Below are 15201 nucleotides of genomic sequence, written 5' to 3'. Positions count from 1 at the left end.
ACCGCGACCCTGAACTGGATAAGCGCTTACAGATAATGAATGAAAGAATGAATGAAGACTTTTGCAAATCTACAATTTTTCATCAACTGCAGATCTTGATAAAATATTCTACAAACACATAATCACACACAAACCATGTGGATTGGAACCTTAGAATGTGCACTTTCTACAGCATTTCTGTGCTTGTTTCAGTGTGGTGCATGAAGTAATAAATAATATAGCTTTATAGCTTGCACAATGACTGTGACAAATGTCACTACTTAGGATCACTGGGGATTTACTTTGATTTCAGAAATGGAGAAAGGAAAACGAAGACAAAGCTGTGTGCACCTTTTGCACAGAAAGAAATATCCATGTTGTTCCATTTGTTTCCAGTCCTAAAACAGACCACACGTTAAGGTTTGGGTTGAAAACAAAAAAGAAAGGCCTGTATGGGCTTGGAGATAAGCCACCATTTTTATTCAGCGTCCGTCTTTGTCTGTGTGGATGTGGTATGTGAACATGGTTTGTGGTACCAGCTCTTAAAAATGGATGTTTACATGTTCCACAAAATGGACGCGTGCAGAACACAAACATTTCATTACATCCGCTCAGAGACACTTTTCTTCAGAAGGACACCTGCCAGAGCAGATACACACCCACACACTATACCCCCCTCTCTGCTACACAATAATGTCGTCAAAGGACTTCTGCACTCTGTATGTACAGAAAAAAAAGGCTCTCAGTTTAAATGATACGTTCGGACTCTCCACATATATCGGCAAGTGAATGGCCACTTCAGGTCTGCTAATGAAGAGATATTAATTACACGGCCAGACTCTCTCTTCCTTTTATTATTATCCTCACACACATTCATCAGTTCAGTGTGTGTATATCCTTTTAGAAAATGAATGCAACCAAGTAATTCCGGTCAATAAGAAGCCTTGTTAATCGAGCTTAATGTCAGCCAGTAGCTCATTAATTCACACAATCACAGACATGTTTACAAAAGGCCAATAGCTTTGTTTTTCTCAAACTTTGATATAAAATATAGGTTTTGTTGAAGCTATAATACGTCTTCATTACGGTATAAAAATTGTTATGGCCTGTATGTGTCAGAGATTTCGTACTAAACCTGTTTTAAACATGGCCACCCCCATGTGTGGGGCCCAAGGAATGGAGCAAAAACAGGTTAATTCACTGCCTTCAAAGCAGTTAGATAATTCATATCATACGAGGTGCATTTTATGTTAAAAGTAATACTATTATAAATGTATATATTTATTGCCTGAAAAAGCGGTTCCTTTGTGTCCGTGTGTATTACAACAATTCTGGCCAATTACAAGCTTTATCCAGCATAATCTGCGCTAGCAGACGCTAATTAGCTTGTTCAGTCTCACACTGCTGTTTACACAAGGCCATGCTGTGTATTTTAGCTCCTTTTCATAGAACCATCAAAGAAATGTAGAAAAAAAAATTCAAAACAATAATGAACCTTACAGCTAATGGTACTGCAATTAAAGAACGGAGGAAACCTTCAAAAGCGCGACCCTTTGTTGTGCACAAAGTCTTTTCTGTGTTTCAGGAAATAACTGGGCTATTTGCACTAGTTTTACTTGAATATGACAACCGCTTCTTTTCAGTTCACCATTAGAAATCACACTTGTTGTGTGATTAATATATACACTTAATTAAGTGTAAATACACTTAGTGCATTCATTGATTCATTGTCTGAAACCGCTTATCCAATTCAGGGTCACGGTGGGTCTGGAGCCTACCCGGAATCATTGGGAGCAAGTCAGGAACACACACTGGAGGGGGCGGCCATCCTTCACAGGGCGACACGCACTCACGTGTTCATTCACAAACTCACACCTACGAGTCGCCAATCCACCTACCAACGTGTGTTTTTGGACCATGGGAGGAAACCCACACAGACACAGGGAGAACACACCAAACTCCTCACAGTCAGTCACCTGGAGGAAACCCACAAAGACACAGGGAGAACACACCAAACTCCTCATAGTCAGTCACCCGGAGGAAACCCACACAGACACAGGGAGAACACACCAAACTCCTCATAGTCAGTCACCCGGAGTGGGACTCGAACCCACAATTTCCAGGTCCCTAGAACTATGTGACTGCGACACTACCTGCTGCGCCACATACACCTAGAAGCACCAGTTTTCAAATTGTTTATAAATTGTGATGATATTAGCTGTTATTTTTGATCTGGAATGTTCTAGATGTTGTGGGTAAACAGCATATTGCCACTCTCCAGTGAAAAACATGTATCCCATGTTTGTTCATTTTTAGTTTACTACTTCACTTGAACACAGCATCTGTCCTTCACATTGTGTACAAGTTTCATGGGGAATGGGCTCCAACATTTTTGTAACAAAATCGTTTTACATTGATTTCCAATAAAAAAAAAAAGTTTTCCCCCTGTCCTGGAGAGTTTTTTTTAGACATAGGTATGTTTCATTGGACAGCAAGGACTTTTTTAAAAGGGATAAACTGTTGGTGATTTGTTGAGGATTAGGCTCTGTGTATTGACTTGTGAATAATATGTGGCTTTTTAAATTTTATTTATTTATTTTTACATATTCACAAAATGCTCCTCAGTGGTTTTTGCATGCCCCCTCATGTTTGGTTCATGTGTCAGGCCTGCAAAGGTTAGAAAGGTTTTAATGATGACATAATGAATGGTGGTGGTTTTCTTGGACTGTGTGAAACAAACAATATCACATCACTGATAACAGCTTAACTGCATGGATTTCTTAAAGGCTAAAAATACAGTGGCAGTCAGCACTCGTTTACCTGCCAAAGATTTTAACAGGTGTTGTGACAAGCATCCTCATGTTTACCATGGGGGAAAAATAAAAACCTTGTGATCCTGAAATTTATATTGTTGTACCAGCCTTGTCTCTCAGGAGGGTCTGTGTCTGGCCTCACAGCTTTGGTTTGTACAAAAACTAATGCCCATTCTTGTGTTGTTCTTCCAAGGCTGGCATGATTCGGACAGACTCTGATGAATACTTCATCGAGCCTCTGGAACGCGGCACTCAGGAGCATGAGGAACATGGACGAGTGCATGTGGTGTACAGAAGATCTGCTGTACTTCAGGCCCCTTCAGACATCTTTGTAGACTACCAGCCTCTCGGTAGGTTCTCTGGTCTTCTTTGTTGCATGCTTCCTTTATTTTCATCCATACGGTAAACTTTATCCTAGGGCTGTAGAGGTCAACCTGTTTCCATAACCATTCTCCCTCCCCAAGCCTCCTGGCCCCTGTTTTAGATTCTTTCCCGTGCTTGTTCAAGTCCTCATTGTTTCTCAACCTTGGCTTTAAATTGCTTGTCAGCTTGGCTTCCCCTCACACTCCCATGAGGCAAACTGTGATCCCTACCGATGATTAAATTTGCTTTCGCTTTCATATAAAGTAAGGTTTTATTAAAACCCTTTGCACCACTCAGGTCCACCACCTTTTTAGCATCTTCACGCTGCTGCTTGGATTTTGCCTTGTGGTCACAATGGAGCAATCACTGTGTAGAAAACCCCCATGGATTCAGCCTCCCTAGATCATATCAATCTCAGAGCCTTTGTACTCCAGAGCCCTTTCCTACCGAGCAATCTGTTCTTCAGAGGCCGGTGTTGTGTTACCTGTCTTCAATCACACGTTCATCTACCAAATCCAGCATCTCAAGATTCCCCGTAATCAGCGGCCCCCCTCAATCTGCCAAGCTTTATGTTCTGAGTGCAGGAAGCTAATTAACATTTTACAAATATGGCAGATGCATTAGATTCAAGTGCATGCAAAATGTATTTTGTGTAACTAGGCACATGGCATCGTAACTTTGCATTAGCCACAATTAAGAAATGCACAAACGTCTGAGGAATCTTCATGGTCTCTATGTTTGGGCAACATTTCTTTGCCTGATTTGAGAATAATTTTATAATTACACTGAAAAAGTGGGAAGGATTTCTGGCTCCTCAACCCTTTTCAAGATCTCCTCTCATTCATCAGTCTCTAAAGGGAGCCCACTTGTGTGGCTGTACCAGTTGCCATAGAGACATGATGGCGTGCCATTGTTCCAGGTGGGAAGCATGGAAGAGTAGGAAATGATTACCCGCTCTGTGTTGGTTGCTTAGAAATCCCAGGCTGAGTACTGTGTCCACCTCGGGAAAGGGGGCTCTCCCTGACTAGTGGACCCTGAGTATTCCTTCCACCACTGAAGCCACTTTGTCTAATTTCCGGAACACCAGCTCATCCTTCTTTCCCTTTCCAAATCCACTAAACAGGGGTGCAAATGTGGTCTGACAGTTGTTGAAATGGGGGATGGGGGACCACGGGTCAGCTTACACACAGCAAATCAAACATAAATATGTTACAAAAGATGGAAGCAGAACCACAAAGGTCTTCAGGTACAGTTATGGGGGAAAGTACACAATTATTTGATTCTTATCTGCTTTAATAAGGATAAATATGATGAAATATAACTTTATTAAAGTGGACTTTCCAAGTTTCCACTGGGGTCTTAATGAAACCTTTGTGACTGGTTTGGTCAAAATACCACAACGACCAAACACCAGCTGCATTCTCCTCTTGTCTAAACATCACTGTTACGAACAGCTGGTTTCAGCACCTGTCCCTTTAAATGATAATGAGCTGCTGTCAACTCTGACCTGATCGCACATCAGAGAGGAGTGAGTAACAGAAGCTCTGAGTTTTCGCCATTTTTGCTTGGTTCTCTTCTTTCTCTGTTCTCATTTCCTCAGTTTTTACTCCAGACAATTATATCTACTCCCTAGAAGTGTTTGTGTTCTCCATTTTTCCTTGTCTTTGCGCTTCCACATAATTGCAGGTCAAGAGCTGTGATTGGAGAGGCCAAAACGGGGGCTGTGTGAGGGCGCATACAATGGGAAAAATGAAACAACACATACAGTACGCGTGGTGATACGCGCCACATTTGCTCATTGGCCAAAGAACCTGTTGCAGAAGGTAGGAAAAGGGTAGCGGACCAAGGAGAATCTGCTTCTCAGAATGTGTCAGATCGAGCAAACAAAGTTTTGAGATTGTTTTCCCTGACTATATGAACAAAAATGTCATTACCGAAGACATTTTTATTGTTTTATGAGTGCTAATAAATTTGTTTTTACTATAGTATTTACAGTATAGACAGTGTATAGGATCGGTGGGGTTTACACTGGGGTTTCCTTTGTTCTTTTTTCTACTGTGCTGGCAAGAGTAGCTTCCTGCAGCACTACAGCGCCACCCCCAGAATTACATAGGGGTAGAATTACATATAGAGTACTGTGCTTAAAATATAATTTTTTTCTATAAAGTAGTAGGTGTGAGTGAGTTTGAAGAACAATATTTTGTTCAGATTCTCTTTGATTGCATTAATTTGTTAAATCAACAGCACACATTATTTAAAATCATTATTTATTAACGGCTAAAACTAGGTATGGGATGATAACCTCAAATAATATGGACTCCACGAGGAGATATTTGTTAAACCAACACATTCACACACAGAATAAATAGCTCATTAAACTCAAAATCTCTGGTGTCTAAAATTTTACACAGTACTGTATATATATATATATATATATATATATATATACGTATATATACGTGTATATATATATATATGTGTCTAGTTTAGAACTCTTCATTAACAAGAAATGTTAGTTGAGTAGGGGTCCTAATGCCTGTATCTGATATAATGTCAAATATTGCCATTCAGCCACTGCATTCACAACAGATTCCTGGCCACTTAGGCGCTTTCAGGGGCAATACACTGTCCCTCTGCTTGGTTAGACATGGCTATTTATGGCAGTGTTATACTTTACATTATCACCTCCCCTACAGCTTTGTGTATGAAGAGGATCCGGCTGGTAATTAGCCCCAATTTATCCTGGATGTTGGACAGAAATTCCAGCGTGGGCTTTTATGAATAACTCTGACATTTCAGTGGTGCAGAATGTGCCCATTGAGGGAGCTGTGACACACTCTTGGCCTTGGCTCTCAGTTCCGAGTTGAGTAAGTACAGTAAGTCAGAACTGTAGTGAAAGAAGCTCTCAGAGTAGCTACTGACCGCTGTGCTCCTGGCCCCTCACTGCTCTCTCCTCTTCTGTTATTTGAACAACTTCCACCAAGGTCAGGCCTCTCCTTGCCCTGCAGTCTCAGAAGCTCTTTGGTTCTGTAAAGAATTCACCACCTGAAACATCTTAGAAGCTAACAATGGGCATAGTGTAGCGAGGGCCAGGTAATGGTGGACAATACTAACATTTCTTGTTGCAATATTTCTGTAAAGATGTGATTGCAGTCATACATTATAGATTATTCAGGTCAGTGCTCATCACTCTAGAGGATTTAAAAACTCAAGCAGCACTGCTGTGCCTGATCCACTTCTGTGTCTGATACAAGCACAACACAATAACACACCACCGCCACGTGTCACTGCATGAGAATGTGGATGAGAATGTTCCACCACCCAAATCATACCTGCTCTGTGGGTTGAAGAGCAGGGTGAAAATGGGCATAACCTAGTAAACAGAGAACAAATGGACTCCAGTCTGTGATTCTGTGTAGAACTACAGAATTCTCCTGTGGGGTCAGTGGAGCTGAGAGAATGGACACATTGTTGTTGCTGTCCAATAAAAACATATACATTCAAAATAGTGACTTTATAGGAGATACGTGTTTTTTATTGGACAAAGACGATATGTTCATACATACATACATATTCCAGCTTAGAAGCAAGGTCATTTTACTCCTGCAGAGCAAAGAAGCCTAAACACAGTAAAGCTCTCTGGGAGAATAAATGTTATTTGAAGGTGTGGAAAAGTTTGCTCAGTGCTTTTCCATCTATACACTTCCCCTTATTGACACCACAGTCCCTAGTGTTTACATCAGCTAGTTTATGAAACGGATTCGAAAACAATCAATACCTTTTCACCCTTCTCTCCGGATAGTAATGAACAGAGCACGAGGGCAGCCCCTCCCTTAGTATAAATAATCTCCTCCGTGTCGTGTTATTCAGGCAGACTCTCCCTGTGATGCTGAACTCTTCTTCAAACAAACTCCACCGAGGAGAGTGATAATAATCAGCCAACTCTATTCCTCTTCAAAGCCTTGTTGTAAAAACAGAGTACCTGGTGTGAGTAATTGTGAATAATTGTGTGTAAGTGCTCTCCATGGCCATTGGATAGAAAGGAAATGAAGAATATTGTCACACACTGTGGCTAACTTTGGATATGAAAAATTGAATTTATAGGTAATGACATATTTAGCAATCAATTACATGAATATGATACATTCATTCATTGTCTGAAACCACTTATCCTGTTCAGGGTCATGTTGGGTCCGGTGCCTACCCGGAATCATTGGGCGCAAGGCGGGAACACACCCTGGAGGGGGCACCAGTCCTTCACAGGGCGACACACACTCACACATTCACACCTATGGACACTTTTGAGTGGAAACCCACACAGACACAGGGAGAACACACCAAACTCCTCACAGACAGTCACCCGGAGGAAACCCACACAGACACAGGGAGCGCACACCAAACTCCTCACAGACAGTCACCCGGAGGAAACCCACACAGACACAGGGAGAACACACCAAACTCCTCACAGACAGTCACCCGGAGGAAACCCACACAGACACAGGGAGAACACACCAAACTCCTCACAGACAGTCACCCGGAGGAAACCCACGCAGACACAGGGAGAACACGCCAAACTCCTCACAGACAGTCACCCAGAGCGGGAATCGAACCCACAACCTCCAGGTCCCTGGAGCTGTGTGACGCTACCTGCTGCGCCACCGTGCCCCCCAAATTACTAACAGTAAAACAGTATTAAAAACTCTCTCATCTTTTGTTGTGCTCTGTTGTCGTTTAAAAGGGGAGTATGGATTCACATTTTTGATTCCTTTCAGGGTTTTTTCCTCACGTTCTGAGGTAATGTGTCCTGACACTGCTGCATCGGCTTACTCACCTAGGACTACAGCCCAGAATTCTGTAAAGCCGCTTTAATGCTTTCCTGCAGTAATGAATCATAAATTGCCAACATAAGCTAGACACACAACGGAGTTTCCCTCACATGCAGGACTTCATCCATCCGAAAGGTCAGAAGGGTGGCAAGGGTAGTGGATAACATCAGCACACTGACAGACTATACAGTGTAAATTGTAGTCCTTGCGCTTAGGTGAGTGGTTTGCTTCAGCACAACACAAGTTTGCACTAGTGGTCATTTGTTACAGGTTCTGCAGGATTAGCAGATTGCCCAGCTAACAATGGAATACCAATTACAAACAGCAGCAACATGGGCTTACAGTGATAAGAAATATCATTTTTAACATGCCGCTGTCACCAAAAACTGTCGCCTTGCAGAAGGGAGATTAAGAAGCCATTGACCACTACAGCTCTTCTTCCCTGACCATGCCAGACCAGAACTGTGAAAAGGTGGTAACTGGGAACATTTTGCACCCTGTCTCAATGATGAGTGCAAGAATGTGAGAGGTTCCCAGATACAGTTTGCTACCTTTTGAGAGTTCTGGTCTGGCATGGTCAGTTAAGAAAACAGTTGTAGTTTTCACTCTCTCAGAAAGGAAGACCCAGATTTGGCTGCTGGGGGGTGAAAAATAAATTAAAAAATCTGATTTATATTTGTCGCACAGCTGTGTGAGGCTGAGCCCAAGCTGCTGAGCTCAGAGGAATTTGGGGAGCTGGCAAGAATAGAGAAATATGCAAGGCTGACAACAAGTAAAGAAAAGGAAAACAAACGCTTAAACACATAATCCTTCTGGAAAGGGCAGGTGAATGGAGTCAGAAATGGCTGGCTGCAAATAAAAAATAGAGGCAAAGGAGAGATAAAGAAAGCTGTGAACATAAGGCGGACTTAAACCGAAAGCTATGACTTTGCTTGACATTAAGCCTCTTATCGTTGTTCTGCATTACATCCGTAATGAGTTTCTTTGTCCTTGGCCAAATTCTAGAAGAAGGAAAATGTACTAATTGAATGCATATAGGATGGTAAAATATTCACTGCACTCCTACGGCGCTAGGCTTGGACACTGTTTCCAGTGACACTGCTGTTGCATCAGGGTCGAGTGGGCTTTAGCGCAGTCAGGCTTCAGAGATTACTTAACCTGACAATACCAACACCAGCACTGTTAAATTGAGGAGCCCTTAAAAGGGACAGCAGTGGATTGAGATGATAGGTCAGCCATTGAGGACAAATGTGGCTAACAATTAACAAGATTTAACGTTTCCATGCTCACTGCTCACACTAGCTTCTATTCACTCTTAGCCTCCATTGTTCCTTAACAGTCAGAACTGGTCTCAACACATTACAGGTGAACTGGTGTTCACGCAGAGGTCATCGTCCAGGAGCATCTGTTCTCCTCTGGAATGCTGCAGCTCTGGAATCCACTTTGTGACAGCTCAACAACCACAGACAATCAGTCTTTCTGCCACATTAGCGAACAACAAGCTAATAGCAGACACTTAGGAAGTGAGCCATTGTGATGGTGAGGGACTTGATTGTGAGTAATGGCATCTTCTTTAGGGCAGTCTCGCTGTCTCCTCCTCCTCCAGTGAGCTGTCTGAGGACTCAACATAAATATTTTTTCACATTAAGTGTAAAGGCCTTTGGAAAGGCTTTTTATTCGACCAAATAAAGAAGCTTTGGCAGTTTCCCATCCCTCATTAGCATACTGGTAGCAGTTGCTGACGCATGAAGAAGGAGTGTAAATCACAGTAGAGCATGCCAGCAGGAAAGGGAAGACCCTGCGTGCTTTATGTGGTATAAACAAAAAGATGAGGGCCAAGTTTCATTGTGCTCCCAAACTGAGTTATAGCACGACCCTAGAAAAAAAACTTCAGAAAACAGTTCACTTTTATGAGCTTCATAAAGCTTTCAGCTGTGCAATCAGCTGCACCATTACAGTCTCATCAGGTTCTGTTGTGTTCTGTTGTTTATTGAAGTTTCCGTCGAATAGATACTTTCAAACAAGCGAGGAATGGGATAGTTCACGTTGGTATCTAGGGCGGTTAATATCTGTGGAAAAATACTGAGCTCACTTCCTAAAAACTTTACAGTAGGAACTTTTTGCTGTAAACTCATTCTAAAGCTGATGTCTGCGACACATTCATTAAAAGTTGGGGCAACAGCACCACGTAATCATTTGGGGAAAACTGTAACTGATCAAATTTTGAAAGCAGAATATTCTCTATTTTAGTTATTCTTTCATAGTTGCGTTGTTGTATCATGCACTTCATAACTAGCACACATTTTCAATGAGAGACAAGCCTGGACTTTAATCAGGTCCATTTAACATTTGCGTTCTTTGATTATGCAGCTATGTAATGTGCAGATTTGCATGGATGTGAAAGAGATGTGGCATATGATGTTTTTCAAATTTGTTTTTCATGGTTAATGGTATTTGTTTCTACACCCACAGTCCATTCTCTCAGCTCCACTGTCCACACACTTTGTAGTCCTACAATAACAGACTGAAGTCCATCTGTTGCTCTGTATACGTTGTTTCTATCTCTCTATCTATCTAACTTTACACTTATATAGTGCCTCTCTAGACACCCAAGGAAGCTCAGAACACTCAATCCACACACACTGGTGAGAAGCAGCAGCCAAACGCGCACAGCCTACTCTCGACCAGACAACGACCGGGCATTAGGATTTCACCCAGGACAGAGTGCCAATCCATATCTGGACACACACATTCAATCGCACAAACAGACATTCATTCACATACACACTCATTTATTCACACACCAGGACATTTTATTAGTGAAGCCAATTCACCTACCCTCCATGTTTTTGGACTGTGAGAGGAAACCGGAGCCCCCGGAGGAAATCCACGCAGACACAGGGAGAACATGGAAACTCCACCCAGATGGGACTTGAACCCAAGATCCCAGCGCTGAGAGGCGAACGTGCTAGCCACTAAGCCACTGTGCCACCCCACTTTCACCCTTTTCTTCAATGGTCACCACAGAGCAGGTATGATTTTGGTGGTGGAACCTACTCAGCGCTTCCGTGACATTGTTGTGGTGGTGGTGGTGTTAGTGTGTGTTGTGCTGGTGCAAGTGGATCAGGCACAGCAGTGCTGCTGGAGCACTCAGTGTCACTGCTGGACTGAGAATAATTTACCAACCAACTTTACATCTACAAGGTGGACCAACGAGGTAGGAGTGTCTCACAGAGTGCACAGTGAGTGGACACAGGGTTTAAGAAATTCAGTAGCACTGCTGTGTCTGATCCATTCGTACCAGCATAACACACACTAACACACCACCACCACGTCAGTGTCACTGCAGCACTGGGAATGATCCACCACCCAAATCGTACATGCCCTGTGAGTCCTGTGAGAAGAACACCACATTGAAGAACATGGTGAAAGAGGGCAAACAATATACACAGAGCAACAGATGAAGTATAGTCTGTAATTCTAAAAATACAAAGTGCTTCTGTGATACAGTGGAACTCAGAGTGTTCCATCAGTGTACCATCTTAAATAGCTTTATATTTTTCATTCAAATAAAGGACTAGATTTTAGCATCTTATTCGATCTGCCATTAAAAGATAAGACAACATTATATATAAGCACAGGCCATTCTAATAGCTTTACATAATTAAAACAAATGCACAATATAAAATATAGTAAATTAGAATTAAAATATTTAAATTTAAAATAGCTGAAAATGAAAAGTGAAACATAAGAATAATGCAATAATAAAAAAAATTAGTTTAAAGTGCTAACAGAAGCTTAATTGGTATAAAAAGCACATTTAAACAGATGTTTTCAGCCTGTTTCTAAAAACACTAACAGACTGAGCACATCCCACAGCTTCAGGAGGTTTATTCTTACTGACAGCAGCAAAATGACTAAAAGCTGCTTCTCCATGTTTAGACTTAAATCTAGGCACTGTTCAGTGCCCAGAATCAACTTAAGAGGTTCTCTCTTAGGCCTTAATTTGATCAGTATATCTGAAATATAAGTAGCACCTAGACCATGTATTCATTTATGAACAAGACGTCATATTAGCAAAATAAAATCAATGCATTTTTATAACATGGAAGACTTTTTAGAGAAAATGCTTGGTGCTAACTACACAGAAGCATTCAATGTCCTTTTTACCTAGAGCTGTCTGATTAACTATGGCAGGATAGACTTAAGCCGCCACCAAACTTGCCGAAGCTCACCTGAGACGGATAAATTGTTGGTAATCCCTATAGTATTTTCCGGCTCTTGGCAAAATGAAATGACAGGCCTCTTGAGGGCACCTTTAACAATGTCTCAAAAGACAACACTGAATACACTGCATTACTTAACATTTTCGGTAAAGGGTATGGCACTTTTGAGCCCTCAAAGCTCGATCATTTTGGATTAGGGACTGTGTGACAAGTGAAACAGCCCATGAGTCTGGTTCTCATATCGGCTTTTTCTTCTCTTATCCTATCAGGACTTCACTTCAAGATGAAATATCGATGTGTGTAATCCATCTGTGACTAATGAGCCAGTTTGTCCTTGTGTACTCTCTCCAGCTCAGTTTGTATGATTGGTTTAGATAAACAGAAAGTTTGAGAATAAAAAAATCTGCGCGATGAATACACTCTTAGAGATACTCTCTTAGAGGAAGAACCTATGTCGAGAGCTCGTATTCTCCTGCTTTAATTGGAACCACAGTCAGAGTTGCTTTGGCCAGGCACTCGCTTGCTGTCAGAGTAGCACAGAGGGATTCCAAAGTATGCAATTCAGGTCTCTTTCCAAGCCAGCTATGTACAAAAGCTTGCACTTCAGCCGTCAACAAGGGAAAATTTCCTTCAGCTTCTGATGCATTTGCATTATCTGAGGAGAGTTTGTGCTTTTCCTCGTAAACTAATTGAGCATGAACCATCAATCTTGAATGGCCCAGGCACTGTTCTTTCCATACACTGCCTCAAAAGTGCGCTGTAATAGTTGAGGTCCTGCCTGAGGAATTCTTTCCACAAAACCTTGTTATAATTATCCTCTGTATTCCAGGCTCAAAAAAAAAATTGAGACAACCTTGAGCAGTCCCATCATTGGAGGGTATCAGGGCTGGTCGGTTAAGCCGTGAGCCTGGGTTCCATTGAATCACCCCTAAGCCATGCCATCTGGCAGTGAGGAAGGAAGTGCTTTATTACCATCCCACAATACCCTACTTCTTCACTCTCTGTGCAAGGCTTGCCAGCAGTAGACACTCTGGCCAAAAAAGAGGCATTCCTAGAATTCTTGCTCCAGTGGATGATGTCATTGCCACTCAGGTTATTCTTTTCCACGGATTGTTCATTAGCTGGAATTGAAGGCCATTGCTGTGAAGCGTCTCAGAGCCTGGGCCTGGTGTTGGCGTTTCACTGAGCAAACACACAATCCGTGGTATTTTCTAAAACTTAATACACTCTCACATGGCAAAAATATTTCTTTACATCATTCACTGACAGTTTTTGATTTATTATGTCATCCACAATTGAGCTTTCCTGTTCGGCTTTAGATTATATTTTACACAAGTGCGACATGTTCTTGTCTTTAAAAAATTAAGTAATTTCATGATATTTTAAGAGCTTCTAAGCCAAGTCTTCAGGCTGATAGACCTTTGAAGATGTCTTGAGCTGGTCATAATTCTGGTTCAGGTTTTCTGAGACATTTTACTGGTTGTGACCCTCACAAAATGTCCCTTATTTTTCCAGGGTCCAAGATATTTCCTGGACTTCTGGCCACTCTTTTGATGCTAGTATCTGTGTCACATGCAGGACACATGAAAATCCACATCCTCTTGGGATATCAGAACCAGATTCTTCTAATGCAGAATATCCTAAAGCGTTGTGCTGGAGTTGCAGCGAGGTTTTGTTTGCTTTTGAGGAAGAGCTTATTCTTCTTGTGGTGCACCTGGCTTCACTTAGATAAAGCTTAATATTAAGACCTCGCCACATTTCCATCAGTGTGGCCACATCTGCTTTTGTTTTGCGAGACAGAGAATCTGGAGAACACCATGCTTCCCCCTCTCTCCGTTTCTCTCTCTATTTGTGTGTCTGTGTGTGTGTGCATGCGTGCGTCTGTTTGTCTGTCCGTCTGGCTGCATGTGCACTGTGGGAGGGGGATACATCTGGTCTGTTGTGGAGGTTTTTTTCCCTGGGGGATGTCCCAGACTCAAGTGTAAGAAAGAAACTGTGTGGATTTTAATTTTTTTGCCGTTGAGATATAAATTAGCCAGTCACCCTCAAGACCTCTCAAGAACCTTTGGGTAGAATATGAACATTGCCCCAGCCCTCCAGAACTTGTTTAACCATGCCTAATTTATTTAATATTATAACAGTTTGTTCCAGCCACACTCTCTGCAGTGTTCTATCTGTGCTGGTATTTGTGATAACAGCATGTTGCTTTCACAATAACTGTCAGATTCTGTTGCTGGATAATACTGAAGGTTGCTAAGATATGTTTTGTGTGTTTTTGACTCTACTACTGCTACTTACATGAATACAAACAATGGCCACAAATGATTATAATAGAGCTGCAGTCTGTTTGTTCAGAGTGTCACGTCAGGTCAAGTTCAGATTCCAAACCGCTTGTAGAGTGTTGGAGGATGCCCCTAGTGGATTAATGTGTGTGCATTCACTGCCACAGTTGGGTTAAATGCCAAAGACATGTTCCGTTGTATGTTGCACAATGACCAGATGCATTGCGCACATTTCAATTTTTATTTTAAACTGCATTTTATTATTCTGATGCCTGGACGAATAAGGGACCAGCTTCAACAAAACAAAACATAATAGTAATCTTTATTTTTATAGCACCTTTCATAGATAAATAAAATTATTTACAGAAATTCTTAAAAAAGAATATAACCTGTTAAAGAGTTGTCTAAAATAAAATAGGAAAAATAAACACTAGAAAATGAATAATAGCTCCATTAAACTTCCTTAAATATCCTTCTTAAAAACTGTTGTATAAATGCGACAACTGAAATTGTGATGGTTCTTGCTGTAAAACCTTCTCATGTTCATTAATTAATGATCTCTTCCGTTTCAGTAGAAATCTCAGGGGCCAAACCTGATGACACCTCAGTATTGATAAAAAAAGAGAAGCAAACAAAAGGCCAGGAGGGAAGGATGGCCATCCCCAGCTCATGTTCTACAGGCCAGTGCTCTCTTTATGGAGTTGTAGCTGTC

General features: G+C 41.6%; 1 protein-coding gene across 1 annotated transcript in view; it reads left to right on the top strand.

Moving 5' to 3' along the window:
* LOC136678630 (A disintegrin and metalloproteinase with thrombospondin motifs 3-like) overlaps positions 1-15201 on the top strand; it is a 135929-nt gene that overhangs the window by 23391 nt on the left and 97337 nt on the right. Inside the window, exon 4 of the mRNA XM_066656695.1 lies at positions 2986-3142. Within this exon, the coding sequence (XP_066512792.1) occupies positions 2986-3142 (157 nt within the window). The remainder of the gene's footprint in view (positions 1-2985; positions 3143-15201) is intronic.

This window comes from Hoplias malabaricus, chromosome Y (assembly GCF_029633855.1).
Source record: "Hoplias malabaricus isolate fHopMal1 chromosome Y, fHopMal1.hap1, whole genome shotgun sequence".
Lineage (NCBI taxonomy): Eukaryota > Metazoa > Chordata > Actinopteri > Characiformes > Erythrinidae > Hoplias > Hoplias malabaricus.
The sequence above is the reverse complement of the archived record's forward strand: the minus strand, read 5'-3'. Positions and strand labels throughout refer to the sequence as shown.